This window comes from Electrona antarctica (assembly GCF_951216825.1).
Source record: "Electrona antarctica genome assembly, chromosome: 20".
NCBI lineage: Eukaryota > Metazoa > Chordata > Actinopteri > Myctophiformes > Myctophidae > Electrona > Electrona antarctica.
The window spans coordinates 30,983,677-31,010,688 of record NC_136801.1 but is presented as its reverse complement, the minus strand read 5'-3'; the positions used below and the strand labels follow the sequence as shown (position 1 = coordinate 31,010,688).

Below are 27,012 nucleotides of genomic sequence, written 5' to 3'. Positions count from 1 at the left end.
AGCCAGGGGAGGACATCTTGGCAAGATGGGGGGAGGGAGGGGAAGGGAAGTAAGGATGGGACGATAACTCTTTTATTATCGTTTAGCGATCAAACAACTCGCAATAATCATATCGCAGGAATTTAACCCATTTTGGGCGGGAACCCCTTTTGGTGTTTAAAACATTATGTTGTAATTTAGCTATTGAAAAATAGCAGATCTACAAGCTCATAGCGCGCCACCGAGTGGCGCGCTATGAACTTGTAGGTCTGCTATTTTTGAAAAATCGTTAAAATGTGCCTCAAATCTTTCAGAAAATTGTCATGATTTAGAAAACTTTTTTTTTTTAATTTCGACGTCAGCTTTTCCAAGCGACATGTAAACAAAAGTGATATGTTTTTAGTTTTATTATCGCAATAATAATTATAATTATAATTATTATTATCATTATTTTTTTGGCCACATAAAACTTTTCCTATTGTCCCATCCTTAGAGGGGAGGTGAGGGGTGGAGTGAAGATGCCAAATTTGGGGAAGTGCGACAGTGTATAAATCCTTTAGAACCCATAATGCAGACTGTCTGCTTAGTGATGTGTTGTGGTGGTATTATCACCATGTCTCTGCTGCATGGTTATTGTGGCCTTACTTGTGCATTCATTCATCTGTGCTGTTTATATAAAAACACATTAAAGCCCCATTGTGTCATAAATTACCTAAATATTATAAAACAGTGTTCAATTAGAAAAAAAGGTTATATTCACATACGCTTCAATAACCCATTCTGATGATGTAATACAAATGTATTTTTCAGGTGCGTTACCGCCACAAGATTATGTCTAGTCGCTTGGTAGCTCTGGTCCATAGCCTTCTACTGCTTCTACGATTCTGCCCTGCAGTATAAGGCTATGGGACTTTCAGTTTTAAATCTCTAATCAAAATCAGACCAGCCTCTCCTCTTTAGCGTATTTTAAAAGAACGTTTTTGCTACTCACCAAAACAAAGGCGGGTTGTGTCATTAGAAAGCCTACTTTCCTTAGTGGACGCACTCTGAGCCCCCCCACCACACGTATAAACGGTACTTTTTGGCCAGAAAGGGATATTTTTTCACCGGAGGAAAACTATTCTCTATGAGGCAGTTCTCTGGGCAATATCGGTAGAGGGCGCATTGGAGTAACTAAAAGTATTTCTTTTCCGGTGGAAACAAAATCCCTTTCTGGCCAAAAAGTACCGTTTATACGTGTGGCGGGGGGCTCAGAGTGCGTCCACTAAGGAAAGTAGGCTTTCTAATGACACAACCCGCCTTTGTTTTGGTGAGTAGCAAAAACGTTCTTTTAAAATACGCTAAAGAGGAGAGGCTGGTCTGATTTCGATTTGAGATTTAAAACCGAAAGTCCCATAGCCTTATACTGCAGGGCAGAATCGTAGAAGCAGTAGAAGGCTATGGACCAGAGCTAGTCGCTTGAATGACTTTGCTTTGGTAGCGCTGGTCACTGGTCAGCGTTGGTAAACGTGAAGCGAACGTTTATTTTTGTATCTTGCGGCGGGAACAAATCTTCATACAGTCTCACACGATATTGTAAGTGTCATACCAAAATGGTGGATTATCCAACGCTTTACATAAGATTGTGCATTACATCCACCCATTCACACCTTAAAAGGGACACTTCACCCTTTTTGCTAAAAAAATATATGTTAATGACGTTTAGGAGCTTTAGAACACTTTCCTGGGGGTCTTTATGTGTGTAATATGTGGTTTTAGATATTTTAGATTGTAGCAGTGAGCCCAGTGTCTCTGATGTCATGGACACTGGGCTCACTTACTTCCTGGACTACATGTTGTCTCAGTAAGACAGACCTCCCCTATCCACAAGGAGGAGCAGTGCACCAAAGTATTATGTGAATTGTAGCCCAGGAAGTAAGTGAGCCCAGTGTCCATGACATCAGAGACACTGGGCTCACTGCTACAATCTAAAATATCTAAAACCACATATTACACACATAAAGACCCCCAGGAAAGTGTTATCGTCATTAACATATATTTTTTAGCAAAAAGGGTGAAGTGTCCCTTTAAGCATTTCGTCAGCCTTTATATCAACAGGTCAGTGGAATAATCCGTGAACAAACTGGATTTAATCAAACAAACCACACCATGGGTAAAGGCCTTTATTGCCATCCTGTCGGTTGTCTCAGCAAGAGGACACCATAATAACAACATCTGACCACTTAACACGGCAGCTTGATAAGTGGTCAGATGGGTGAGCCGAGTGCATTTTCAGAGTATGTTTATTTCAATGATCAGAGTATACTTTAAGTTCCTATTTATCAGTATCACAATGAAAACATGTATTTCATGTATTTCAAAAAAAATATATAATATATATATTTTTTTAATATATTTATATTCAATTGTTTGGGGGACGACTTGCGATGGAATATTAGCAGATGTCCTCAATCTTCACTGAAGGAGCGATGGTGTCAGACAGCCAGCTCACTGGCTGTTATCTTTACAGTGATAATGAACTGTGCCGTGTGTCCCGACCAAACCTCGTGGTAGCAGGAGAAGTGTGAATCCTAACAGCGTTGGTACAGGCCTCGTACCAAAAATAACACACACACACATACTGCCAACTTTCAGGAGGCCAGTCTCCACCAAGCCCAATCCAAAATCCTCTCTCTGGCTTGTTGGAACTGGAACATGAACGATGCAAGACACACGCATAACATTTAATAGTAAGTCTACAATTACAATAACCCAGAGTACATTCCAGTGTCAAATGTACAATAATACAGTGCATCCCGGATGGTTTCGTTGTGTCAACTGTGACATCACAGTTAGGTTTGATCAGAGTAGTATAAAAGAGAGTAATGACACTCCCGTTGACTCTCATTGTAACAATGGAATGCGGAAGTGCTCGTTCTATCTCAATGGAATAGTTCCAGCCATAGGAGCAATGTTTGGAACTATCGCCCATAGGCACCCGCTTTGCGGCGAGATCAAAGCGTGTCACCACTCTCTTACTACATTACTCTGGGTTTGATCAGACCGCTTTTTAGCCCTAGCAATGCTCAAATAACAGCTATAACTGAAAAGGTACTGAAAGTGGTATTATTGTTAAAATAAGTGTTAAATAGCTGAGTGCTTTTCCAGCTCTTTAGTAAAAACTGAAAATTTATTTTTCAGGTCGCTTTATATGGTAGCATTGAATCCCTGCCTGCTATGTTCCCAACCTCCTCTGTGTTTTAGTTCCTCAGAGAGAGGAGTGGGAGGGCTGCAGTCGATGGGTCTCTCCGTCACCTCAGGTCTGTAAAGGCCAGGTGCGTTTCATCTTACCTGCCACTCTCTCGTCCGTCTCCCTGTTCCCGTCATCCGAGTAGCGGGCGAAGTCCAGAGAGTCCAGGGTACTGATGCTGCCCGTTCGGTCTGAACAGACACAGACACAGACACAGACACAGACACACACACACACACACACACACACACACACACACACACACACACACACACACACACACGTTAGCCTCGGATCCAAATTCCTACCACAGTCTGAGCCAGACGGATCCATTGGACTCTAGTAGTTCTCAAAAAAACAAAACAAACTAGAAAAAGTGCCCTTCTGGGCACAGGTCTACACCAGGAGGATAGGAGTGTGTGTGTGATGTTTGGCAAAATGTTTAGGCGCAATATAAACGTGTGTGTGTGTGTGTGTGTGTGTGTGTGTGTGTGTGTGTGTGTGTGTGTGTGTGTGTGTGTGTGTGTGTGTGTGTGTGTGTGAGAGATGCGGCTTGGCCTGTTGTAGCGCCACCATGAGGCTGATTTGAAAACTGTCAAGTGGCATTTCTTCCAAAGCCTAGTGGGAATATGCATGCACGGTTTCACCACAATCGGACGCTGCGTTTAGTAGTTATCTACAGATCCGTGCAGTTAGAGGTAAAAACACTTTTCGGCCAGTTATAGCGCCACCATGAGGCTGAGTTGAAAATGTTCATGTGGCATTTCTTCCTCGGCCTAGTGGGAATGTGCGTGCACAATTTCACGGAAATGACACGATGTGTTCATGATTTGCAGCATTTTGTTTGAAACTGAGCACTCCTGCGAACTTTGGAGGCCAATCTTAGCCAATCAGGATGGAGTCTGAGAAATCTGAAAGACCCGTTTCGTTGAATGGCTCTAGAGAGACTGTGTACCAATTTGCGTGATGTTTGGACAAAATCTGAAGGTGTACTGTCCAAAAACTTGTTTTGCACAAAGCAGCCTCCTGGTGGCGCTATAACAGGCCGTTCTGGAATTTTTGGGGCAGAGGTTCATCGTTGGCATCCAGGGAGTGTGTGTGCAAAATTTGGCATCAATCGGGTTAACGGTGCCGGAGATTAGCTGATCACAGACGGACGGACACACGGACACACAGACGGACGGAGTGCAAAACATACTCTCTCCCCATGCCTTCGGCCTGGTGGAGACAACAAAAACAAATTCATGTCAAGGACCCCCAAATTAATTATGTATTTGGCCACAGTCCCCTATATTTTCCCCATATTTTGTACTCAGTACTCGCATACTAGATTTGTTTTGTTATCAAAATATTCAAAATGTCTCTATGTATCTACAAGCTCACCACGGGCAGTGTTGTTGTGAGCTTGAACATTTTCAAGTAGCCAATGTACTGTATACACAGTAGGGTTAAAGTGGTTAAACTGATCGTGATGCTATAATTAACTATAGCATCGAGGGTTACCCGTACCCCATTTTGAGAACCTCTCATCTAACAGCTACAAGACAACTTGAGTCTACACGCAAAATTCACATGTTGGCTCTGGCATTATGGCCAATTGGGCATGGACGTCACCACTTTTACGAAAGATGATGCGGGACAACAAAGATTGTTTCCACTAGACCACCACTCCTGATGATGTGCCAGGTACTGTAGGTGCCAGCCAGTAGGATTAAAAGCTATATTATGAATAGAAATTACATTTCTGTTTGCCTTTTAGGCTTCGTAAAAACATTTTTGCAACTTGCAACTAGGCAATTATGTAATAATTGTGTCAGGCCTAGTGACACTGACAATGAAAAATAAATAGCGCAGCAGCAGCAGCAGCAGCAGCAACAACAAAAAAAACCTGCATTTAGCACACCTGTGCTTCTATTTCACTTAGCTAAGCTAACCTTTAGCAAGCTAACGGTGTTAGTTTTCCCACATGGGTTTCCCCTGCAATGCTAATGTGTTTGTTCTCCACGGTCAACATGCAGACAGGACAGGTGAAGCCAAGGTCAGGCTAAAACAACTGATCTACAAGCTCACGTCACCGATGTCACGACAATACGATTTCTGGAGGTGGAAAATCAGGCACAACTTGTACACAGTAGCCCGTTTAGCCCCAAGCAAGCCTAAAGCATTGATTAGCTGCTTTGTGGTGGGTTAGTGGTTGAGGTAGGTTAGGTCCAAATTAATGAAAATATCTAACTCATGAATAAATAAATCAATAACTCTGTTCAATCAAATCACTTCTTACTGGCCGAGCCAAAGCTTATAAATGTTTTCTATTATTATGATTCACTTGTCTTAACGATTGGCACAAGAGGGACGTTGATGGCCATCTTTCATGTGAACTTTCTAATTGTGTGTGCGTGGTACTGTGGTTTAATGTTTAATTTGCACGACCTCATCATAACCTTGCAAAATGCACATACACACCTGAGAATGTTTGTTCACTGGCCCTGTGTGCGTGTGCGCGCGTGCATGCGTGCGTGTGTGTGTGTGAGTGTCAGAGTGTCAGGGATTTAAAAGCAGGTATTGCTATGTGGATGACATTTCAGGGCTGTGCCCCTGGCGTGTATTGTCCTCCGTGGGACAGTTCTGACATTTCAGACTGTCAGTCACTACTACCCTAATGCATCCCAGCTGGGCACACGCATACACACACATGCACAACTGTGCATGTGTGTGTATGAGTATGCAACTGTGTGTGTGTCTCTTAACCTTTTTCGTTTAATTAAAAGACACAAATCTCTGGATAGCAATATTTTTGTTCCATAACAGTGAACTCTCCAGCTCTAGACGGACGATCAGGGTATCAGGAGGAAAACTGCATTTTATGTTAATTAAAGAGCTGAAGAGACATGGAGACCCCTATTACTGAACAAGCACTCTACAGCAATGATTACTCACAAAATACAGAGACAAGCGATAGACTCCTGACCTGTGGGCCACATGGCTCAGCCAGGTACTTATTTTTGAGTGGTGCAACCACTCCAAGGAACAGCAATGTCCGTGTTAACCTATGTGACTGTGTGTTAACCTATGTGTTAACCTATGTGTGTGACCATGAGTACCAGTAGGGGCAAAAGTGGCGCGAGAGAGATAGTGCTGCACTGTTGCCTGCTAATGAGAGAGAGAGAGAAGGGGGGGGGGGGGGGGGGGGGGGGGGAGTTGCACCACTCAGTTCACACGGGTGTGATTTTTGTTAATAAGAACAGATTAATTAAACACACACACACTGCTTTTTTGGGGCTAATGTTACCCCCAGAATACGGATGCTATTGTTCAAGTAGGACTTTTACTAAGAATCCAACCTTTGGTGTAAATGTACACACAGAGAAACGTACGCACGCACGCGCCACACACACACACACACCCACCCGCCCGCCCCACCCCCCCCCCACACACACACACACACACACACACACATTCCAGTCTTGTTATTAAAATCAAAGGGTGAAGTTGAGATAATCCTTCAGGTCATTGTCTTAGCTGATTGACAATAAATCAAAAATGACATCATTCACTATCCTAGCTTACAATAGAGCGTCGCAGTCCCGCCCCCTTTCATGACGACGCCAGGCCCTGGAAATAGTTCCCAATGCATTTTTCCCATAGACATTTCAAAACGTATTTATTTAAAGACCTTATAAGCCAACTCTTGTCGTGACAAATCATGACAACAAACACAATATTTTGGACCAAACAAATAATTACAAAGAAGAAAAACAACAAAAAAGTGTTGTAACCTGCCGTTTTCTTCTTCTTTCTAATTATTTGTTCAGCCCGAAAAATTGTGTTTGTTACTTTGTTGTCATGATTTGTCACGACAAGAGTTGGCTTTGTCCGCGGCGTAAACGTCTTTAAATAAATTATTTCTGAAAAATCTATGAGGAAAATGAACGGGGATTTCTTTTCCGGGTCTCTCGAGGGGGCGGGACTGCGACGCTCTATAACAGCAGCATTGCATTGTCCTATCAACTGTTTTATTTACATAAATAAGCACAAACAGAAGCATGTGTATCTTTTAAATTACTGTAACTAAGCCATAACAAAAGCTTTATCAGTGAATAATGTCATTTATTTTTGTATCCTCGTGAACTTGTTCATGTATACTTCAACATTGACCTATGACCTAATGCAGAATGCAAATAGACAGTCACATAAATGAACTAGTCAGTGTGGTCAGCCTTTGGATGGCAGACTAGCCTGTCAAACATTACGATTTGTTTTGAGCCTCAGGAATGATCAATCGATAATTGTGACGCATCCTTTTTACAAAGTAAATAGGTTAGCAGTTAAACATTTAACATCTGTGTAAATAATACACCTATCTAAATAACGTACTTAGCATCTGCAGTGTGGACATTGGAAAAGTAAACATGCATTTATATATCATAATAATAGAATGTGTGAACAAGCAACCAACAACATCTCTACAACATAACTAGTGTCTATTTAAACAGACAACATACAAGGTCAGAGTGCTAGGCGGTGAGATGGAGTGAGTGACCTAAAAGATGATGGAAAGTAGTATAGAGAGGGACAACGCCCGAGGAGAGATTGATCCATTCTGGTTGTAGAATGTAGAGGGCAACATTTTATCGCCTGGGTTTGACATTAGATCAAATCCTGAGTAAACAATGAATTTCACTTAATGTGTGAGTGTTTACAGTAGTATACACTAGGCTCACACAAAACTGTTCCACCTACATAACACACGTTGAACCACTGAAACCCGCCTCCCTCTAGACCAGGGGTGGGCAAAAGGTAGATCGTGATCTACCAGTAGATCACAAAGGCTGTGCAGGTAGATCACATGACATTCCCTTAAAGAATATTTCATTTAAAAAAAAGAAAAAGAAAATATATATTTTTGGCATACATTTTAGTTTTAAGATGTTGATATTGATTTTGTATTCATCTTTAGGGTCCCAAATCACACCTTAGAAAGCACTGGTTTCTAAGGTTCTAAGGTTTAAAACAGTGTTTTTTGACTGGGGAGTCATATTTTGACAGCAGAAACTGCCTGTCATAATTTCCCATCTAAGTATGTATTGGACAGTATTAAAGAGTGTTGCTGTGTACAAAAACGTTGGTAGCATTACAAATTAAATACAAAAAAAACCTACTTATTCCATTTCTTCCCCCTCTATTTCCCATTCCAAGTGCATTTGTCTTATATACAGTAAGGACAGCTCCGCTATATTCCAAAGCCCCCTCAGGTGCATTACATATTTAAACTATTTTCAGCAATGGTATAACAAATAATTTGGTGGGTAGATCTTGTTGAGCAGGTCATTTTGAAAGTAGCTCTCATATCAAAAATGTGTGGGCACCACTGCTCTAGACTTACAGTTCTAAACTGGACTGGCTGTGTTACATCTGTCCCTGGACCATTTCTTTCCCCATCTACATCGAATAGCCCCCAAGAAACGAAGAAAATAAATAAGATCACAACGTGTCACAACAACACGCTGTGAGCTTGTAGATCGGCTATTTTTGGCTAATATTCCCTCTGCTCAGAATATGGATGCTCGGGTTCAAGTGGTGCTAAGTTGAGTGACTGCACATTTGGTGCCGTCTTCCTCAGGTTTGACAAGTCACTTATGTTAGTTGCAACAGAGAATTGATCTGCTATTTTTGGGCTAATGTTATCCCCAGAATACGGATGCGAGGGTTCAAGTAGGACTTTTACTGAGAATTCAACCTTTGGTGTAAATGTACACAGACACACAAATATCCTTACATGTAGCGCACACACACACGCACGCACAAACGTAGATATGAACAGGCAGGCAGGCAGTAGGCACCTGGCCAGACTCTGAGCTTAATGGATACGCCAGTATTTTCCCACAATGTCATTAATCGCCCTGCTCCCACTGAACTGTACTGCACCATATGTGTGTGTGTGTGTGTGTGTGTGCGTGTGTGTTCGTTCAGGAGAGGGAGATACAAGGAGTGAGAGTTGAGAAAAGAGAGAGAGATAGTATACAGTGATAGGTAGCTACTTGCTCAGCAGTGCGTTTTAAGTGTGGCTGATGACTGCATGAGGTTAGCCACTGTGTGACAGTCAAGTCAAGTGGTTTTGTAACAGGAATGAACAGAAAGCCAACTTACGACCTCAGTCAACAGTCTTGGATGGAATTTGTGGACCGTGGTAGCTTAGGTTTGTTTGTTATACTGTACATGCCAATGGCTATAGGATTTAGTTGTTATGAGGATAAAATAAAATAAAAATCATTTGAATAATACAGTTGGATCAGGTCGCTCACAGCCAGGTGGGCTGTAGATGGAGAACAATTGTTCCTCCAAGGACGAGGAAACAAACATCACAACCAAGTAGAGTGAGCGACGAGCACCGTCCTCATTCAAGGATGAGTAGCGCATCACATGAGCCTAACTAGAGAGAGAAGAGCCATTCATGCTAGCTAAATGCTACACACGTCTGCTAATTAGCAGGCTGACGTGACAGAGGACTGCTTCAATGTGACACAGTAGTGCCAAGAGCAGCAGCTGCAGACATGATACAGAGGAAGAAGACCTTGCAACAACACAGTAGGGCTCTGCGCCACGAAAGACATTCCTTCAACGTCGGAAGTGTTTATTTTGTGTGATTAATTCACATCAATTTAAACAGGTGTTTTTGTTATACACACACACAACACACGTTTGTGAATATTTTGATCGCTTTATTCATCACACCCCCCCGGTGCGTAGAGACCTTTACTCTCCAATAATGCAAAAGGATTTATCTGCTGATTATTTTTCATTGTCAGTTAATAACTAATTGAGTACTACTCTGATAAAATTGATAAAATTGTAAAACCTGCTATGATACCAGTATACAGCACATCCCCCCCATCCATCAGGCTCACAGAAGAACAATATAGTCAGAAGGGGCGTTAATTACAGTTATGAGTCTGACCATTATATCAAAGATATGGCACCAATTCAGTTGGTGCAGGGCATTGTGCAAGGAAAAAAAACTGATATCACACCAACACACGTGCAATCAGAAATGTCATTATAATAACCCACAGAGATGAAGAACAGTACAACATTAGGGGTCTCTGTTTGCTTGTTCATGTGGATGGCTGCATCGCTACAATGTGCAAACTGTAGAGAATTCACTTAAAAAACAAATCTCTAAAATGTCTTGCACTCTCTCTCTCTAGGAGACAGAGTACATAAACATAACATAATGATGCGACGCCTGCAGAGCTAGTTCAGACAGACCACACAAGGCAGTGCGCCAAACCCAGATCAGGTGACCCGTCAGACACATGCACTCTTCACATGGTCAGGGCGAGCTATTTCAACTTTCCTGCCTACCTGCTGATCATTCCTTGCTGCTCCTCCTCACTGCAGCTCGCTGTGCTGCAATGCCTCTTTGCCTCTCTGCTGTCCGCTGCTTCCCATTGATTTTTTACAATCCCACCGTCTCCCCAGCATCCAACTGTAAGCTCAGTCTTAATTCATTCCCTGTACTTATCCCTGTGCATCTGTATTCTGTATATCACAGAATAGGGAATGAATAGAGACAGAGCCCCCTGATGCCAAACTATGCTTCAATTCAGTTTTTTATGCTCAATACAAATATTTAATTCAATTGAAATAATCACCTGGGATGTTGGCAATCTAAACAGTTTGTGTCAGCGGGCAGACAGATCCTGCAGCCGTGTCTGTCCATGTCAACAACAGGACCACTCTGCAGAGTCTGCACCACAGGGATGTCTTGGCATTCTGATGACAGTTAAAGATCACTCCAGACCACATGGGACCACCTTGTTTATCTGAATATGAATATAAATCTAGAGAGACAGGCCCTTGATCCAAGTCCCTCCCTTCATTTCCTTTCGTGATTAAGGAAGTAATAACTGATATGTATCACTTTGTCTATTAAAAGATAATGTTTTAATTCTCTCAAACATTCTCTGACTAGAAAATGTTACACCTTTTGACAAAAATATTGGTCAAAAAAACCATCAGTGACTAGGTGAGCTAGGAAACCGCCCAAACATGGGGATCTGCACAGTGGCGGTCGGCGGAAGGTTCTTATAACGGCAGTGGGTGCTCCCCCTGCCGGGGGAACTTGTTTGGTACTTTATTTACAGTTTGCTAATAAACACAGTGGTATACGCTTTCAGTTCACAACGAACACATTAAATTGTTTCAGCATCTTGTTTCAACATTTCAGCATGATCAATGATCAACAGTAAAAAATTAAATTGTTTCAGCCATAGGTGGCGGGTGGATTTTACCTTTAGGTAGGCTAGAATTGCGTGGGACGACGACGACGCAGATTTATTTATTTATTTCCCCCAGATGGTCTAACAATGTCATGATTTGTCCAATTTATTACCAATCTCGTACACCATTGCTCACAAAAGCAATATCCTTGACCCTTAAAGCCACGTACTGCATCTTACCTTTTAATTAAAGTAAAAGTAGTCTGAGGAAAAGGAACAGTTCTGTTCCCCGGACATTGTTTTGGGATATTTTGGCTGAGATGGCTCTGTTTGTCAAGTCTCCCGGCGGTGTTGCTGCCCCTCCCTTCCCCTTCCCTCCCTCCCGGCTCATGGCTCTTTACAGACGGGCCGACGGTACACAGACAGCAGCCTCTCCACGGCTGACCGTGTCAGTGTAGTGTTGCTGCAGGAGTGTAAATGAACCGTGCGGTCACTGGAACAAAGCCACCGTATTAGCATTTGAATACCTGTTCTGTACACCGTAACTTTAGGTGTGTGCCTACGTGACAAGATGACCAGGGGGAGGGGAGCTTCAGCCTTCAGTCAGTGGGTGCTATTTGGCTTACTATTGTGTCAGTGGGTGCTTGAGCCCTCAAGCACTCCCGGAGTCGACGCCGTTGTCTGCATCGGACCCCAGAACCTGACATGACTCGGGCTCTAGAATCGGGTGCAACACCCTTTTTTCTACTTGCCAATGACGTCTCCATGTTTCCTAATTACCCCTGGTACTGTAACCTGACTACAGCAATGTTGAGTTCTGTCTGTATGTGCACATCCTTGATTTGGTTCAGTTTTATCTGTCAAGATTTAGAATCACAGCAAAAACAATGTATCAAAATTGTAAAAAATGGGATGCAAAAACAGAGCTTGAATTTATAACTGTGATGTTGCAGCAAGACAAGGGATAGGCCTGGATATTCAATTCAGCAGGAAGACAGTGTTTATGCTGACAGACAATAGATATAGTGGGTCTGTGACTGTGACTGGCTGCCATCTGCTATTCAGGCTAGTGTGAGCCCAAGGCCCAATGGCCATGGCCTGCTGCCTGCCACACCCCACTCTTAAGGCTACACAACAATGCCTCCAGGGAGGGCTCCCAGCGTCCTCTGGGGGACACTACATCTGATTGCCGTCCTCTGGGGGCCACCAACTCCAATTCCTGCATCCTCTGAACTGCAGGGTGTTCTAGGTCTAGGTCAGGGGTACCCACACTTTCTAGACTTGAGAGCTACTTTCAAAATGACCAGCTCAACCAGATCTACCCACCAAAAATATATACATATATTATCCCACTGCTGAAAATACAAATTAACTTCTTTTCCTTTTTTGTAATATTGATGTTTGTGCGAACACTTTTTAAAACACGGTAGGCCTGTTGCATTGTGGGTTTGCGCTGCCCTTTTTGATGTCGATCAATCAAGTGCAGTCACCTTAATGTGTGGCAGATGCCAAAAATAGTTTATTATTTATTTTTAATTGTATATTTTTAGGGGCCATGTCATGTGTTCTACCTGCACAGCCTGTGTGATCTACTGGTAGATCACAATCTACCTTTTGGGCACCCCTGGTCTAGGTATACAATGTGACCCCATACTGACTTAGAGCTTCACATCCCACAGTTACAAACACCAAGATGGAAGATGGCCTAAATAGATTAAAGTCACAGCCTACACTTTAACTTTCCTGCCCTTGCATCTCATGTGTTGTCGTTATACAACAGGTGTGTAACAGGTGCAGTATGACTGAAATCCTTCCTACAGCACATGCAATGTACCAAACCAGTTGATCAAGGGATATATTGGGTATTATATTTAGTCAATGAGCTGCTTTTACATCATTTAAGCCAAGGACAAGTCACTGCAACGTTGGTGCTGTGTTCCTCAGGTTTGACAAGTCACTCATGTTACTTGCAGCATGGGTGTGAATGGCATGGCTAAAGCCGCTAAACACATTTTTGTACCAATTCTCAGCTATTATCAGCCACTGGAATACTGTGGTGGTGTTTGCCTGCACCTGCAGAAACACACTGCCCTCTCTCACTGTATTTTGTATTTGTTTTGTTAGACGGGGATGTTTGTGGGCTAGCAGAACAAACAGTGAAAACACCAAAATAGAATGCAGCGAGAGGGCAGTGTGTTTCTGTTTCTGCAGGTAAACCCCGGCCAACACACTACTCCATTGGCTGATAACTGCTGGTGTAGTAAGTAGAGGGAACAATGGGTACAAATGTACCGTTTTGTTATATAAACACAGGGAAAGTTTACAGTACATACTATATCTTTAAACTGCATGGGTGAGTTTAAATAATTAGCCACATTTATTAGCATTATTGACTAAATGCTGGTAAACTGTTAACAAACAGCCACCAGCCAAACGCTAGTTATTTGATGGTGGCATGGTAAGGCAGCTCTGGTGGTGAATCATTCAAGAGTACTTTTCTATTTGAAAGGGCCTCCTTTGTTTATGTGCAGAATGAATGCAAGTGGGCTGGAATCAGTCAGCCAGGTACCATGTGTGTAACGTTTGAATTAAAGAATTAAGAGACAGATTATAGGCTAGCCTATAAAGCCCTGCTGTGCTGAAGCTGGCTATGTGTGGCTTGCCTTGAGCTGTCACCATGGCTACGATTTGCTTTGCATCTCAGTGGTCTTGCACAGACCATCAATGGTCACTCTCTCTCTCTCTCTCTCTCTCTCTCTCTCTCTCACACACACACACACACACACACACACACACACACACACACACACACACACACACACACACACACACACACACACACACACACACACACACACACACACACACCCCCCCCCCCCCCACCCGGGGTTACACTAGTATAGCTGATGAATAAGCGTGCAATAAAAAGCAATAAAACAAACCTGCAATAAAAAGCAATAAAACAACCATCCATCATCGTTTTGAATGTTGTCATTTGTTGTCGTTATTAGATTATAAATAAATATATACCACTGTTTGTCAACTTAGAGTCCGGGGACCACCACCAGGTGGATCTGCACGACTTAGTTCCAGGTCCATTTGGTTCCATTTGTTTGTCAGAGTTAAATTAATAGAGTAGACCACAGAGACACAAATGGGGCCGGGTACTGGCCCTAATACTAATACAATACAAACTGGGCAGGGTTCCTTTATTTAAAAATGCTGAAAATCACTGGATTACACTAGCCCAAATGTTAGACTCTTGTAGATGTATAACAAAATCGATTCTGACATTTGATTGAAAATGTCAGAATCGATAAATACATCTAAATACGTCTAGGGCTAGGATTACACCATCTGAAATATTTGGCATTTACATGCAGTTTAAGATATAGTAGCCTGCCGAGGTAGAAAACAAAATATACAGGATATCAATATAGCATTAAAGCTGGTTGTTTATCAGTTTCATCAAAGAGACAGTAAGTGAATTGTGGGCCAATCTTGCATATTAGATTATTGGGTGTCTGTCAGCCAAAAGAGCTGACCCAGACCACAACAAGTGTTGCCTGCCTTGGGTTGCGGGCCACAGAGCAGACCTGACTGACGAGCAGGTGCAGCAGCAGCAGCCATCACCATGGCACTGATGGCAGTGCCAGTGACACCACTTGGTGATCTAAGATCTGCTGCATCCGAGTTCATAATGATGATGATAATAATAATAAAGCACATTTCAGCACCACCAATAAAGCTCAAGTCAAGGAAAGCCCAGTACTCACTCAGTGGTCCACCGGGGCCCAGCCCCGCCAGCCCCTGATCCTTGGAGGCTGGCGGAGTGCCGCTCTGTCGCTCGAAGTTGCCCGGGTTGGAGAAGTAATCCCGGAGCCTGGGCAGATCTCTGCCCGCTTCCAGCAGCTCGGTGTGGAACTCCAGGGCGGTCAGGATGTACTGGTCCCGCAGCAGCTGAGCGGCGATAACGTCCGCCGGTACCCGGGGGACCGTCTCTCCTGCTGCCGCCGCCTCGGAAGAGGGAGAGACCCGGGTGCCGGCGGACGACAACACCGACATGCCCGGCTCACAGCCGCTGGGGCTGGTCCGGCTGCTGCCACCGCTACCGGGCATTAGTAGCAGCGCGGTCGGCGGTTCCGCCGCGGCGGCGTCCTCGGCGGACTGGGAGGAGAGAAACGGGTTCCCCGGAGGAGGAGGCTGCTGCGGCGGCCGCCCCGGAGCACCGTCGCCGCCGTCCCTCTCATTCGTGTCAAGCGCCTCTCCACCAGGCCGCCGCTCAGCCTCCTCTTCCTCCGAGTCGCTGAGATTAAACGGGTTGACGTTACCCGCCGCCATTGTTTTCGCTCCGTCTTTCCAGTTTCCACCGTATGATATTTTTTTTGTTTTAGCAACGCAGCAGGCTAGTAGTAGGCTAAAACCCGAACCCCGTCTACGGTCTTCCTGAAAGGATTCTAGAACAACTCAAGTGGAGAGACTGGGGGTCGATTTCCCTCTGTGGGTTGGAGATCTGGTCTGGGTTTACAGCGGATACGGAAACGGTGCGAGCACTGTACTGCACGTGCAGATTACCGGATACAGTAGGCGGGCTCTAGACCGGATCACACGTTAGTTCACAATGGGAACCATGGGCTTTCCACAGGTACTGGTGACGTTAGATTACTTAGAGCATGGGACAAGTCCGTGATGTCACAATTGTAATATAATACTTTGCTCAAGAGATAAGAAAATAAATTAAAGTGTCAACGCAATTTTGTATTCATTTATTATTATTATTATTATTATTATTATTATTATTATTATTATTATTATTATTATTATTATTATTATTATTATTATTATTATTTTGCAAGCCGACAAAGTATAGTATGAACGGACCATTTGATCCAACACGTTTATGATAGATAAAATACAACAATTAAATGGATAAATGAACACAATCAACATAATTGTGTAAATAAAAAGTAATAATAAAAACACAAATAATTAAATACATTTGAATATTTCAACACCACCAAAAGGCCCCCCGTGAAAGTGAAACTACACTTGTAACGTCACTGATGAATCCTTGGTGTGTTTGAGCCTATTTCCAATCCAAAAACCCGCCCCCGAACCTGGACTATTACAATTTGATTGGATGCCTACAAAAAAGGGGCATGGCAGATTTTGACAGCCGGGCCGAGATATCAGAAAACCCATATGTCTATCATGAGAAAATCTGCCTGGTGTAGTTTAATCTAATAATATGCGAAAACTACAACACCCACAATTCAGAGCAGTTACAAACACAACAAGGAAGTGGCATGGTGCTTGAATGTCTTCTTGCTGTAATCTTCTTATGAAGAAGAGACAGCAGCAGGTTTTCTAAACGCAGCCTAAAGGTATCAAAAGATTAGCCTGCGTTTAATTCCTTACAGAAAATCCCTACCAAACGATGGCTCACTCGTTTATTTGGTTTAGATGACCGAAAACTGGGAAAACAAGCTAAATCTAAATCCAGTGAGAGAGAAAAGGAGAGTGTGAGGGAGTGTTTTTGACAGTTCATTCATCATAGGAGAGCCGACGTTACAACTGCTTTTATGGTTGAACCTTTCCGAAGAGGACAGTGCGCAAAGGTAGGTATCTTGTCATAAAGGTGTAACAAATGCACGTACTAGGACAGTGGACTGCATGGTTATCAAACTTTTTCATGTCAACGAAGTTGTATTTGGCCGTGGACGTGCACAACATCTGAACATAGATTTGTGTCGTTAAAATGTTTTGAAAGTATATGCTCTACAAGCTATCAGCTATATTCAAATAGCCTTATAGATATAGGGTTTAAGTTATTAAACAGATTTTTGTGCTATATTGACACATGTTTCTGGAACTCTCTCAAGGCCACTTTGACCACTGACATACGATGACAGATGTCAGATTAGTATGTGTTTTATACAACAGCAATAAGATCCCTCGTTAAAAATTGCTCTTGTCCTGATGTGGAGATGTATGCTGTTTTTACAATAATTGTCTCGTTATTACCAGTTAGGAGTGGGTTGCAGCCTACTACAGTATATTTAAAGGTCCAGTATGTATCATTAATCTGCATTTGCATTAAAAAAATAATTTTACCAGATCATCTCCCTCTACAGTATAGAGGGAGGGAGATGATCTGGTATAATGAGTTTTTTTTTTGTTTTTCTCATTTTTTTGTATAGAGTCTATACCAACAGTTATCAGCCACTGACTGGACTAGTGTGGTGGTGTTTACCTGCTGAAACACACTGCCCTCTTGCTGTATTTTGGTGTTTTCACTTTGTTTTGGTAGACAGGGATTAGCCTAAGAGTTAGACTCTCGTAGCCTATTTATTGATTCTGAAGTCATCATGACGTCAGAAATCGATAAATATATCTACGAGAGTCTAAATCTTAGGCTAGACAGGGATGTATCGGGGTAACTGCTTTTTCCAAAAATATTTTTGAACCATTAATTTGTAACAACACCTTGTATTGGGGAGGCACCAAATATTTCCAGAAGCAAGCGTGTGACCAAAATAATTAATTTGGGCATGAAACCTTTGACATGAAAATGACGGTTTGAGAAACCCCAGCTTTATCTGCTTTCCCACCCTCCCCCTCTCCGTGTCTGCAGACCCAGAGAGGTCCACACAGCAGCAGACATTCACCATGAAGGTGATCACCTTCTTCCTGGTGGGCCTGGCGGTCCACCTGGTCTTCTTCGCCTCCATCTTTGACATCTACTTCACGTCTCCGCTGGTCCACGGCATGACGCCCCACGCTGTGGAGCTGCCGCCGCCGGCCTCCAGGCTGGTGCTGGTGGTGGCAGACGGCCTCAGGGCCGACAGCCTCTACACCCTGCACCCCGACGGCTCATCCAGAGCTCCATACCTGAGGTTAGAGGCTACCAGCCTGGAGGGAGGGATGGGAAAAAAATGACCTGTGTTCCAATGGATCCAATGTAGTTATTATTTAGTCACAAGCTCAGTCATTCTATAAAACATCTTTACAAAAATCTTTAAAAATGGCTGATCCAGAAGCTTAGTGTTACATTACATTGCATTCAAACCTGGGTCTCCATGTTAAAAAAAGAAAATGTGTGGTTCTATATACATTGAATTGTGATTGAACAGTTGTGAAATCTTAGAGCCTCAATAAAAATAAATTGGAAAAAAAAAGAAAAACCTGGGTCTCCCGTGTGGGAAGGGACGCTAACCCCTAGCCCAAAGGGGAATTCGCCGTTGGTCATGGGAGATATTAGGCTGTTGGTCTTCAGGCAGAGGCTATGAGCCACTCTGCTATATAATATAATACACAGCTTGTGAAAAAAAGAATCAACATCGTCAAGTAAACAAATCAATCAAATAATCAACGGTCATGATTTCGGTTGTGCTTGTCTCTAGCATTGTGTTGGGGTAATTACATTTGTGAGTAAGTGTGGTTGTGTTTGTGTCATCCTATCAGGGGTGTGATGGAGCAGAGGGGTACATGGGGAGTTTCACACACCCGTGTTCCCACCGAGTCTCGACCAGGCCATGTTGCTCTCATCGCTGGATTCTATGAGGATGTTAGTGCTGTGGCTAAAGGTCTGTCTGTCCGTGTGTGTCTGTGTCGTTAAACTCAAAACACTAGGCTTATATAGCCGCCATCATGTGAACGTATAATATGTGTGTTTGCTTCCAGTTGTGTGTGTTGGAGGTACAGTAGTTTACATACACGTGTGTGTGTGTGTGTGTGTGTGTGTGTGTGTGTGTGTGTGTGTGTGTGTGTGTGTGCGTGTGCGTGTGCGTGCGTGCGCAGGTTGGAAGGAGAACCCTGTGGAATTTGACTCTGTGTTCAATGAAAGCAGACACACCTGGTGCTGGGGTAGCCCCGACATTCTGCCCATGTTCGCCAAAGGTACACACTCACGCACGCACACACACACACACACACACACACACACACACACACACACACACACACACACACACACCATGGTCTACTGTACTACCCAGCACAGACATGTTGGCAACATGTAAACATAATAAAGCATACACGCATGTTATGTTGTAGGTGCCAGTGGGGACCATGTCTACACACACACCTACCCAGCACAGGAGGAGGACTTTGCCTCCACAGATGCGTCCAGGTTGGATACCTGGGTGTTTGAAGAAGTCAAGGTGTGTTTGTAGTTGGAATACTGATAATGATGATGATGAAATTGTGTGTCATAATCAACTGTTTTCAATAGCCTATTTTCTTGCCACAGTAATTACTAGACATTATACTGTAGCTCGAATCATCTTCTTATCATCTGATCTGCATATTAATCTGCAGATCAGATAACCCTCACTCCATCCAGATGTTGCAATACCTTTTTTCACAATCCAGTATCAGACCAATCTTGCAAATAGTGAGTTTGCATGTTCACTGTTGGTATAGCTGTCTGTTGGTGACGGTGTATATAGTGATTGTTGTTGTGGTCCTGGTGAGCCAGGCATTCTTCCAGTCAGCAGAGTCCAACTCCAGTCTGAAGAGCAGTCTACTGGAGGATCAGAATGTGTTCTTCCTTCATCTGCTGGGCATCGATACCAACGGCCACGCACACAGGCCCATGTCGCAGTGAGTTGAAAACCCTGTATTGTATTTGATATTTGACTATGTCATGTGTACATTTTATTATATCTTGAATAGTATACTGTAACAGGGGGGAAAAGGGGGGGGGGGGGGAGATGCTAGTCCCACATGGCTCCTTCTGTGGAGCTTGTTATACATGTAAGTCCAATTGCAGTGGATCTCAAATGTTTTAAATAATTTAAGAACCACTAAATGATATTATGTCTGCCCCTTTTTCGCTGTAACTGAACAATGCATTGTAACACACTGTATCACATATTTGTCTATCATTAAATTGAGCTATACTGTACTGTACTGTATGCCAAGACACCTTTATTTATAAAGCACATTGGATGACAGAGTTGACTCAAAGTGCTTTACAATCAAGGATGACCAAACAAAATAAAAACATGATGGCCACAATAAAATCACGATCCATAAAAGCAAGGACAACATGGAGGACACACAATTTGCAATAAAATCAAAAGCAATACTGTATAGTATACTATAGTACAGTGGTTCCCTGTGGTTTGGGTGCTCGTGCACCCCTTGTGGTGCGCGAGCGTCTTCTAATCTAGGGGGTGTGCGACATGAAAAGTCTAATGGTGCAGTGCTGTGGTTTTATTTTAAATATATTAACATGTTATGCCAATATATGGCAAGCAATGCAGAATATAGCTGCATATATTATGCAGCTATATGCATCAGCTAGGTCGGGAGGTTACAGGGGGTGCATGGCCAAAAAGGTTTGGGAACCGCTGCTATAGTGTATCATAATCTTATTGAGTGAAATACTGGTATCTTGATCTTTTTTTGTAACTCTTGGGTAGCCAACTGTGAATAGTTGAGCTGCAGCACTGTAAGACAGTGACAGACATATACACACACAGACATCTTGTATCAGCATATTTCAACTTTATATAATTGCATAAAATAATGCGTTATAGTACACAGCGTCGCCAAAAGTAGCAAAAAAAGCAGGCCTACAAGCGCACAATGTGTAGCCTTGTGACATGATGTTGTATTGGACAAGCTCTGTGGGTTTTATAAATATTTAAGCAATGAAAAGCATTAACAAGAGCTTCTGACTAAATAATACAGTTATTTTGTTCCATGACCTGAAAAGCACCTGACAGCAACGTGTGTGTGTGTGTGTGTGTGTGTGTGTGTGTGTGTGTGTGTGTGTGTGTGTGTGTGTGTGTGTGTGTGTGTGTGTGTGTGTGTGTGTGTGTGTGTGTGTGTGTGTGTGTGTGTGTGTGTGTGTGTGTGTGTGTGTGTGTGTGTGTGTGTGTGTGTGTGTGTGTGTGTGTGTGTGTGTGTGTGTGTGTGTACTGTGCAGGGAGTATAAGGAGAATATAGGCCTGGTAGACGCGGGCGTAGAGAAGCTGGTATCCATGGTGGAAGACTTCTATGGTCATGATGGGAGAACGGCCTATGTGTTCACCTCTGATCACGGCATGACCAACTGGGGTAAGATGGTGTGTGCGTGCGTGCGTGTAGAATCATCCTCTTGGCCTGGGCCGTGGCTCAGTGGTCCAGGCACCTTGGCTGGTAATCCAGTCTGGCAGTGTGCCGCGGGTTCGACTACCGATCCCGACGGCCTTTACTGCATGTCTTCCCCCCATCTCTCTGTCAGCCTACTGTCTGTCCCTCCTTAAAAAATAATATAAAATAAAGGCGAAAGCCACAAAAAATAAACATAAAAATTTAAAAAAGAATCATCCTCTTATGCTGTGTTCACACTGGCAGATACAAAAGCAACAAAGTGACACAGTATATCTGTACTAAAAATATATATAAAGGAAAATAAAGCCTGCGGTCAAAAAGAACATGGATTTTGTAGCAGCGACAAACGCCAGGCGTATCACTGGCTACGTACGTCACTGGCTCCCATTGAAAATTAATGGTAGCCTGTAGCTTTGTATATTCATACCCCACTGGCTTCTTCCATTGAAAATGAATGGTAGCCTGTAGCTTTGTATCTTGATATTGTTGGCTTCCATTGGAAAATGAATGGTAGCCTGTAGCTTTGTATATTCATACCACTGGCTTCTTCCATTGAAAATGAATGGTAGCCTGTAGCTTTGTATCTTGATATTGTTGGCTTCCATTGAAAAATGAATGGTAGCCTGTAGCTTTGTATATTCATACCACTGGCTTCTTCCATTGAAAAATGAATGGTAGCCTGTAGCTTTGTATCTTGATATTGTTGGCTTCCATTGAAAAATGAATGGTAGCCTGTAGCTTTGTATATTCATACCACTGGCTTCTTCCATTGAAAATGAATGGCAGCCTGTAGCTTTGTATCTTGATATTGTTGGCTTCCATTGAAAAATGAATGGTAGCCTGTAGCTTTGTATCTTGATATTGTTGGCTTCCATTGAAAAATGAATGGTAGCCTGATACCACTGGCTTCTTCCATTGAAAAATGAATGGTAGCCTGTAGCTTTGTATCTTGATATTGTTGGCTTCCATTGAAAAATGAATGGTAGCCTGATACCACTGGCTTCTTCCATTGAAAAATGAATGGTAGCCTGTAGCTTTGTATCTTGATATTGTTGGCTTCCATTGAAAAATGAATGGTAGCGTGTCGCTTGGTATCTGCCAGATGTGCCACTGTGTGAACACTGAATGAATGAACCGGACATTTTTCATGATCTATTAAAAGATCCCATGTGTTTACTGCATGTCTTCCCCCCATCTCTCTGTCAGCCTACTGTCTGTCCCTCCTTAAAAAATAATATAAAATAAAGGCGAAAGCCACAAAAAATAAACATAAAAATTAAAAAAAGAATCATCCTCTTATGCTGTGTTCACACTGGCAGATACAAAAGCAACAAAGTGACACAGTATATCTGTACTAAAAATATATATAAAGGAAAATAAAGCCTGCGGTCAAAAAGAACATGGATTTTGTAGCAGCGACAAACGCCAGGCGTATCACTGGCTACGTACGTCACTGGCTCCCATTGAAAATGAATGGTAGCCTGTAGCTTTGTATATTCATACCCCACTGGCTTCTTCCATTGAAAATGAATGGTAGCCTGTAGCTTTGTATCTTGATATTGTTGGCTTCCATTGAAAAATGAATGGTAGCCTGTAGCTTTGTATATTCATACCACTGGCTTCTTCCATTGAAAAATGAATGGTAGCCTGTAGCTTTGTATCTTGATATTGTTGGCTTCCATTGAAAAATGAATGGTAGCCTGTAGCTTTGTATATTCATACCACTGGCTTCTTCCATTGAAAATGAATGGCAGCCTGTAGCTTTGTATCTTGATATTGTTGGCTTCCATTGAAAAATGAATGGTAGCCTGTAGCTTTGTATCTTGATATTGTTGGCTTCCATTGAAAAATGAATGGTAGCCTGATACCACTGGCTTCTTCCATTGAAAAATGAATGGTAGCCTGTAGCTTTGTATCTTGATATTGTTGGCTTCCATTGAAAAATGAATGGTAGCCTGATACCACTGGCTTCTTCCATTGAAAAATGAATGGTAGCCTGTAGCTTTGTATCTTGATATTGTTGGCTTCCATTGAAAAATGAATGGTAGCGTGTCGCTTGGTATCTGCCAGATGTGCCACTGTGTGAACACTGAATGAATGAACCGGACATTTTTCATGATCTATTAAAAGATCCCATGTGTTATACTTGTGTGAATGTGTGTGTGTGTCTGTGTGTTTCCAGGTTCGCATGGTGCAGGCCACCCCTCTGACTGTGTGTGTGTCTGTGTGTTTCCAGGTTCGCATGGTGCAGGCCAAACCTCTGAGACTCTGACTCCATTAGTAATGTGTGTGTGTGTGTGTGTCTGTGTGTTCCCAGGTTCGCATGGTGCAGGCCACCCCTCTGACTGTGTGTGTCTGTGTGTTTCCAGGTTCGCATGGTGCAGGCCACCCCTCTGAGACTCTGACTCCATTAGTAGCATGGGGAGCAGGGGTTCAAAACGCCAAGAGAGTCACCGAGCCTCAACCATACAGCGATGGATACCTGCAAGGTACCTGATCACAGACACCTCCTATCTTTTTCTTGTATGTTTTTGAGTGGTGCAAACCACTCCAACAACTGGCTTTGTACCCGTGTACCCGTGTTCGTACCAAAAAAATGAGCATGGTTACTATGGTCACTGACATTACGTCAGACCACAGCTGATCAGGCTATATAAGACCTTGCACCACTCAGTTCACACGGGTGTGATTTTTTTGTAAATTAATTCCATACTTCATCATACAAGAGTCTCGCACAAGAGTCTCGCGCAAAAGTAGTGGAAAGGGCCGATCTACAAGCTCACACGTGAGCTTGTAGGTCAGCTATTTTAACTTTTTGTTAATGTTTTGCCTGCTTGTATGATTTCTCTCTCCAGACTGGCATCTGGAGCATCTCCGTAGGGTGGATGTCAACCAGGTGAGAAATCAAGCTCATAACGCGTCGCATCGCAATACATTGTTAGCTTGTAGAATTTAAATATCCATAAGTATAAAATAGGGTTTAAGTGGTTACACTGATTGTGATGCTATATTAATTTTCTGGGGACCACCTGGAACCCCCTCAAGGACCCCTGTACAGTAAACATGACAAAATATTGATGAGAGAGTGACTTTTTGTGTGCAGGCTGACATCGCTCCCCTCATGGCTTCTCTCATTGGAGTGTCCTTCCCTCTCAACTCTGTGGTAATTTGATCATTTGCAGCTTTCATTTATAAAGCACAGAGAGTCTGAATCTTTCAGGCAGTGCATGTGTTGTTGATCAATTCTGAGAGCACAAAGGAAATGTTTAAATCAAAGCTCTCATTCTAGCTACCGTGTGATAACTGTAAAATCCTGGATTTACGTAGCACGGGAATCACAGATCTGTTTTAGAAATCTTTCTTCCTTTCTTGTTTCAGGGTGTGTTACCTCTGCAGTACCTGAACAACAGTGACCAGTTCAAAGCACAAAGCATGTACACTAATGCCATTCAAATACTGGAAAAGTTCAAGGTACAATGCCATTTACTACTAGTCATTAGTATTCATCTTACAACCATTCATTTTACATGTCCAAGCGTGAATAATGTTTTGGTGAATTGCCGGTTATACAGTTAAGCCTCTCTGTGTGAGTCTAGTGTGTGAACTACTGCAAGCCTATCTCTATTCTAATTTATTTTTCGTAGGTGAAAATGGCTCAGAAAAAAGAAACAACTTTACCTTTTCTGTTCACTCCATACAAGTAAGTCATCAGTGGTTGAGTCATTTCTGTTGATTTCTGTTTACTGAGTTAACTGTCAACTTAATACAATATGCTATTTGCATAAGAAGCCTCAGGCACGTGATTTGACGCACCTGTGGGGCCGAGAGGCCGCCATGGGAAACGGAAGGTCCCAGGTTTGTACCCAAGCTTATAGTGAACAAGGCCCATTGTGTTTTTGTTTCCCAGACCGTTGACAGAGTCCAAGCAGGATGAGTTCACCGAACAGGCCACAAGGCTGTTTCAACTGGAGAAGTTTGACGAAGCTGTGAGTATGTTTGCAAAACACACTACTTCATACCTTGTTAATATACCTTGCATGTACAGTATGATGTCTGTATTCTCCTCTCACACTCTTGCTCTTCTCTCCTTTCATTTCTAGCCATTTAATTAATCCATTTTAGTAAATTTCTTTCTTTTCTTTCACTCACCCCTCCATGTGGTGCCAGATCTCCCTGTGCAGGTCTCTGATCTCCCATGCGCTGGAGGGCCTGGTGTACTACCACACCTATGACAGGTTCTTCCTGGGTTGCAGTGTGGTGCTGGGCTTCGTAGGCTGGACCTCGTATGTAGTCCTGGTCATCCTGAAGACCCACGCCAGCCTCCGCAGACCGCCCGGCCACACCCACACGGTCAGGACACACCCACACACATACATGTTCACTGTATCTGTGCTGTTTATTATTGGGAGTGTATATGATGATCAGTCTTGGCAGACTTTGACCAGGTCTACAAAAACAAGCGACATTTAAAAAATGTCTTCTAAATTCTGACCGTTTTCTGAAATACCTCATGTTTCTGTATCAGTGGTGCTCCATATTTCATGTCAAGGACCCCACAAATTATATGTAATATGCCTCCGCCCCACATCTGAAAATATGTGGTTCCAGGGACCTCCCCAGAAGCAAAGATTTTAGTTAAAATGTTCACTCTGTAATAATATATATAGATTTGAAGCCCATTTTCACGATTTTTCAAAAATAGCAGACCTACAAGTTCATAGCGCGGCACTCGGTGCCGCGCTATGAGCTTGTAGATCTGCTATTTTTCAATAGCGAAAGTATAACATAATGCTTTAAAACACCAAAAAGGGTTCCCGCCCAAAATGAGTTAAACATGCAATAAAGCGTGTGCGTGCGTGTGGTTCTTTGTTGTGTGTTCATGTTTGTTTGTCTGTCTGTGTTGCAGATCCAGGGTCACACTCTGGTGAGGCTGTGCGTGTGTGTGGTGGTGATCATCACAACCTTCCTGCTGCTGCAGAGAAGCCCTGTTACTTACTACATCTACACACTACTACCTGTCCCTGTGTGGTACTGTGTACTGAAGGAGTGAGTCTCTATACACACACGCACGCACGCACACACACACACACACACACACACACACACACACACACACACACACACACACACTCACACACACATGTATGTAAAGGCTACACACAAAAATCTGTCACAAATCAGAGCAGTATTGTGTGTGTTTGCATGGAAGTGTCTTCAGAGACAGAGTGAGGTAGAAAGCAGATCAGTGAATGTAGTCCCACTTCAATAGAGAACACCGCATTCACCATCTATTCCAACAACATTTCGTCAGAAACCTCCTATCTCCATATGTCATCTTGGCTATTTTTACAATTGTATTGATTTACTATTTGTATTATTTTAAATATTGATTAAAAAAAAAGGAACGGTTTCCCCTCCGCCCTTGACAGTGACGATGTCAAAGGGAAGTGATATACAGCAGACATTGATTGAGGCCACGCC

The 27,012-nt window shown here is 42.9% G+C and overlaps 2 protein-coding genes and 1 long non-coding RNA gene across 11 annotated transcripts in view; 2 read left to right on the top strand and 1 right to left on the bottom strand.

Moving 5' to 3' along the window:
• The window catches only part of relch (RAB11 binding and LisH domain, coiled-coil and HEAT repeat containing), a gene marked incomplete at its 5' end in the record, with an annotated part of 78,073 nt that extends 62,305 nt beyond the window's left edge, over positions 1–15,768 (bottom strand). For all 7 annotated transcript variants that reach the window (XR_013788418.1, XM_079489041.1, XM_079489042.1 and 4 more), the window contains 2 exons: positions 3,310–3,399; positions 15,204–15,768. Coding sequence is in view for 6 of the 7 variants with exons in the window: in XM_079489041.1 (XP_079345167.1) it covers positions 3,310–3,399; positions 15,204–15,768 (655 nt within the window). The remainder of the gene's footprint in view (positions 1–3,309; positions 3,400–15,203) is intronic.
• Positions 1–27,012, top strand: part of LOC306912662 — a 64,702-nt gene that overhangs the window by 19,173 nt on the left and 18,517 nt on the right. The gene's annotated exons all lie outside the window — the stretch shown is intronic.
• The window catches only part of pign (phosphatidylinositol glycan anchor biosynthesis, class N), a 29,861-nt gene continuing 18,517 nt past the window's right edge, over positions 15,669–27,012 (top strand). For 2 of the 3 annotated variants that reach the window (XR_013788420.1, XM_079489047.1), the window contains exons 1-15: positions 16,718–17,045; positions 18,062–18,323; positions 18,892–19,013; positions 19,228–19,326; positions 19,483–19,589; positions 19,907–20,031; positions 21,365–21,495; positions 23,901–24,020; positions 24,387–24,427; positions 24,635–24,694; positions 24,910–25,002; positions 25,176–25,231; positions 25,439–25,517; positions 25,699–25,881; positions 26,438–26,577. Coding sequence is in view for 1 of the 3 variants with exons in the window: in XM_079489047.1 (XP_079345173.1) it covers positions 18,097–18,323; positions 18,892–19,013; positions 19,228–19,326; positions 19,483–19,589; positions 19,907–20,031; positions 21,365–21,495; positions 23,901–24,020; positions 24,387–24,427; positions 24,635–24,694; positions 24,910–25,002; positions 25,176–25,231; positions 25,439–25,517; positions 25,699–25,881; positions 26,438–26,577 (1,583 nt within the window). In the remaining 2 variants the exon portion in view is untranslated. Of the gene's footprint in view, positions 15,799–16,717; positions 17,046–18,061; positions 18,324–18,891; positions 19,014–19,227; positions 19,327–19,482; positions 19,590–19,906; positions 20,032–21,364; positions 21,496–23,900; positions 24,021–24,386; positions 24,428–24,634; positions 24,695–24,909; positions 25,003–25,175; positions 25,232–25,438; positions 25,518–25,698; positions 25,882–26,437; positions 26,578–27,012 lie in introns of those variants that run through there. The other variant, XR_013788419.1, reaches the window with a different exon arrangement.